Source organism: Engraulis encrasicolus, chromosome 4 (genome assembly GCF_034702125.1).
Source record: "Engraulis encrasicolus isolate BLACKSEA-1 chromosome 4, IST_EnEncr_1.0, whole genome shotgun sequence".
In the NCBI taxonomy this organism is placed as follows: Eukaryota; Metazoa; Chordata; class Actinopteri; order Clupeiformes; family Engraulidae; genus Engraulis; species Engraulis encrasicolus.
This window is the reverse complement of record NC_085860.1, coordinates 48,375,816-48,379,202: the sequence shown is the minus strand read 5'-3', so window position 1 is coordinate 48,379,202 and position 3,387 is coordinate 48,375,816. Positions and strand designations below refer to the sequence as shown.

Sequence of the window (3,387 nt, the reverse complement as noted above, 5' to 3'; positions counted from 1 at the left end):
GGAGAAAAGACAGCGTAGGTGTGAGAGTAGTCTTTGTAAGGGGGAAAAAAACCTGTTTCCGTTTAGTCTGCTTGCTGTTATGGAGGATGACAGGACTGAAGAGGAGAATGTTCCCATGTGTGTCCTTCTGTAAGCGGTGGCAGAGGAGCTCTAGTATAGATGGAGGCCAGTGTTGTTCGTCCTTGTGGAAACGTTCTGCACCGTACAGTACATAGGAAATGGTTACGAGACAACAAATATGAAACGAGGTCAACAACGTACGACTTGACTAAAGTTATAAGGATGGGCAAGAGTTTTAGCCAGCTTCACATGAATGTCAGCATTAACAGTCATTCCCTAATTTCTGTTAGCTTCTAACAGTTCTGTTCTCGTTTACAATAACCTTCGGAAATGCGACATGTTGTGATATGACTGAATACTACATGACATGAAGCTCACAGTGTATGCCAATGTAGGTTAGATGGCTAGTGGGTAAGTTAGTGAGTGAGTTACTGAAATTGAATCGTGTTGATATGAAGTTCAGCTGTTGGTAAGGCAGTAGGTGAGAGAGTGAGGGTTCTTATCATAAGAGGCAGGTACAGTGTGTATACAGAAGTCTATGATGGCCATCACGGCTCTTTGTGCTCACGCGTTGCTGTGCTGTGTGTTTCGCTCTCTAGTAATGAGGCCTGAATGCCAGCGCTTGACAGCAGGCATTTTAAAAAGGTCTGAGCCGGCCCACTTTATACGAAGTGGCACATCAGCCCTCCTTAGACAAAGTGTGGGAAGGTCAGACGGTGGAGTTCTCCCCTGACTTTCACGACCACCTGAAGGTCATTATCATTTAAGGTGAGAAAAGGGGCCCGTTACCATGGATGGGTTGTTTTTTGGCCTAGAAACTCATGGAGGTTGTTGGAGAGAGAAAGGCCCGGGTGTAGTAGTAAAGGTCAAAGGGGGGGTTTATGGGGTCATCTGAATGTCTCAACGCAGCGTGCACCCTTGGTGGGCTCAGCTCTCACTCTTCTGCGGATTGTGTTAGCTTGGCCGTAACTCACACCACCCGCGACGAAATAAGCCCCCACTGCCACAGCCTCAACATGAGCTTCAGGAGTGCACTAAATGTTTATCTTCCATGCACCCAGAGAGAGAGAGAGAGAGAGAGAGAGAGAGAGAGAAGGAGAGAGAGATAGTTGTGTAATAAGCTGGCTCAACTTTGGGCTCGAAAAGTCTGTTGCCATTTGGTTTGATATTGTGATGACATCCTGTGAACAAATTTGGGAGTGAAATTGTCCCTTGGCTCTCACCACCAGTGAGACGTCTCTCATGCTAGGCCAGCGTGATCAAGCATCTCTGTGAGCCGTAGAGAAGACGGCGAAGAAAAAGAAGCACCTTTGCTCCACTAGGACTGTCTAGTAGGACTGCCAGGAGACAGGCAAAAAAACCCACGGCCATCATTTGCCCTGCATTGGGTGATTTTCTTTTAACAGTTGTTGGCCTGAAACACCCATTGATCCTGACCTGATGTGTGCTACTGATAAGCTGTCCTGGAAATTTTCACAGACCGAAGCAAACCTGCAAACTTGACTCTTAGAAAACAAACCCAAACATGGCATGATATCTCAGACTCTTGAAGCCGAACGAGTAAAGGATGGGATGATTCTGGGCCAACCATGATCTAATGTTTAGGGAGTCTGTCTTTGATTCAGATGGTTGTAGATTTGAATCCCGTATCATCTCTGCCCTTTAGCAAGGCACCTGGCCCCACGTTGCTCCAGTCCAGAGAGTACAGAGAACAACTGTAACTCCTTTGGCATGAAAGTGTCAGTTGAGTGTTACGTAATGTAATAAGTCTGAGGACTGCAAAGTCGTATCCCAGTCAGAAGGTTACAAATGAGGTTTTCTCTCAGTGGGTCTTTGATCTCAGGAAGGTGTCTGATGTCTGACAAATTTTAGTCTAAATGCACAGATGTCTTTCCTCAAAATGTATCACAGAGAAAGTGTACACTTAAAATTAGACTCCTGGAAGATCCACCCAACCATAGCAAGAGTGTGCAGACTCACTAAAGTCAGTAGTAGTATGAGAAAATCAGGTCATAAGTATGCGAAGGTTTGGACTTTTGAGGAAGTGCAGAATCTCTGTTCCAAAAAAGAACGCTTGCCAAGTGCACAGCTACAGTACCTTGATGATCTTCTCGAACATCATGTCTGTGATTTTCATTTTCGTGTGTTTCTCTGTTTCTTTCCCAGCATCAAGTGGCCAAAGAATACCACGACAGGGGCCCCCGAATAAACCTCACGTTCCGCACCATCTTCCCCGAACTATGAAAGTGCCAGAAGGAGGGGAAAACCAGAGAATACATTATGAGTGATGAAAAACACATGGCGGTCACAGAAGCTGCATTGTGAAGTTGTATGAAGTTGTGTTTGCTGAGGTGTGTTACCACTTCACCAGTACGTGCAGTGGCCAAATTTGAAGTTGGGGGGCCTCAGGCACTTACCGCATGGGCTTGTGAGTAGACATGCGTCACTTACCGGCAAGCAGGAGGGCTGGGGCTTTAGGGCAGTAGGCTCTTGGGAAGTGAGGGTATAGGATAGGGCGCTTTACTGGTTGTGTGCGTTTGTGTGTGTGTATGAAAGCACTTACATCTGCCCCGCTGGTTATCAACAATCTATCTGCGTCACCATCATAAGTGGCCCACCACTTGAGAGATATGCAGCCTTTGTTTACCTTAGGGCTCCGGACATGTTCGGTTGGTTATATTGTTGTAGTTGTTTTTTCATGGATGAAATAGTTTTGAATTAAGCCATATTGGCATTGTTATTCTGTATGGGTTGGTGTTTATGTGCAGATAATTTCTCCTTAATGATGTTTCTGTAAAACAAACTCTGAATCTTTGTGAGTGTTTTGAGAGACCACTGGTCGTAAAATCCGAGAGTACTGCTAAGTGGTTCATTTACCTGAGTTCTGTTATCCCACAGGGATCCTATTGTGATGTTAAAATTCGGCTGTAAAAAATAAAGTGCAACTTTATCTGTGAAATTTCTGGGCATTTATTTCATTTTATGGGTCTGTAGGAGTAGATCTAAGGACTTTTCCATTGTTACTGCTCTCTGCTCTGTCTCTCCAGAGCAGCACGAATCTTTCCCAGCTGTATAAATTACATTATTGGGCCTGTTGCCATGGTAGTGACTTATTTGGTTGTGTTATTTTGTGTCTTGGACTTGAATCATTTGGCCATTATTAAAGTATACAAAGTAAATCTTTCTTACATAGGGAACAAAATCTGTCGTTCTTACATAACATCTCATATTTCTTACATGTGAATGATTGTTGTAGCTCGTTTTAGATAATAAAGATTGTAATGTTTTCAGAAGGAAAGCAGGCCTTCACTATGTCTTAAGTCACCA

At 44.3% G+C, this 3,387-nt stretch overlaps 1 protein-coding gene across 2 annotated transcripts in view; it reads left to right on the top strand.

Moving 5' to 3' along the window:
• Window positions 1-3,019, top strand: part of alkbh3 (alkB homolog 3, alpha-ketoglutarate dependent dioxygenase) — a 16,155-nt gene extending 13,136 nt beyond the window's left edge. For both annotated transcript variants that reach the window (XM_063197606.1, XM_063197607.1), the window contains exon 10: window positions 2,227-3,019. In XM_063197606.1, coding sequence (XP_063053676.1) covers window positions 2,227-2,304 — 78 coding nt within the window. In that variant the 3' untranslated portion in view covers window positions 2,305-3,019. The remainder of the gene's footprint in view (window positions 1-2,226) is intronic.
• Window positions 3,020-3,387: the final 368 nt, after the last annotated feature.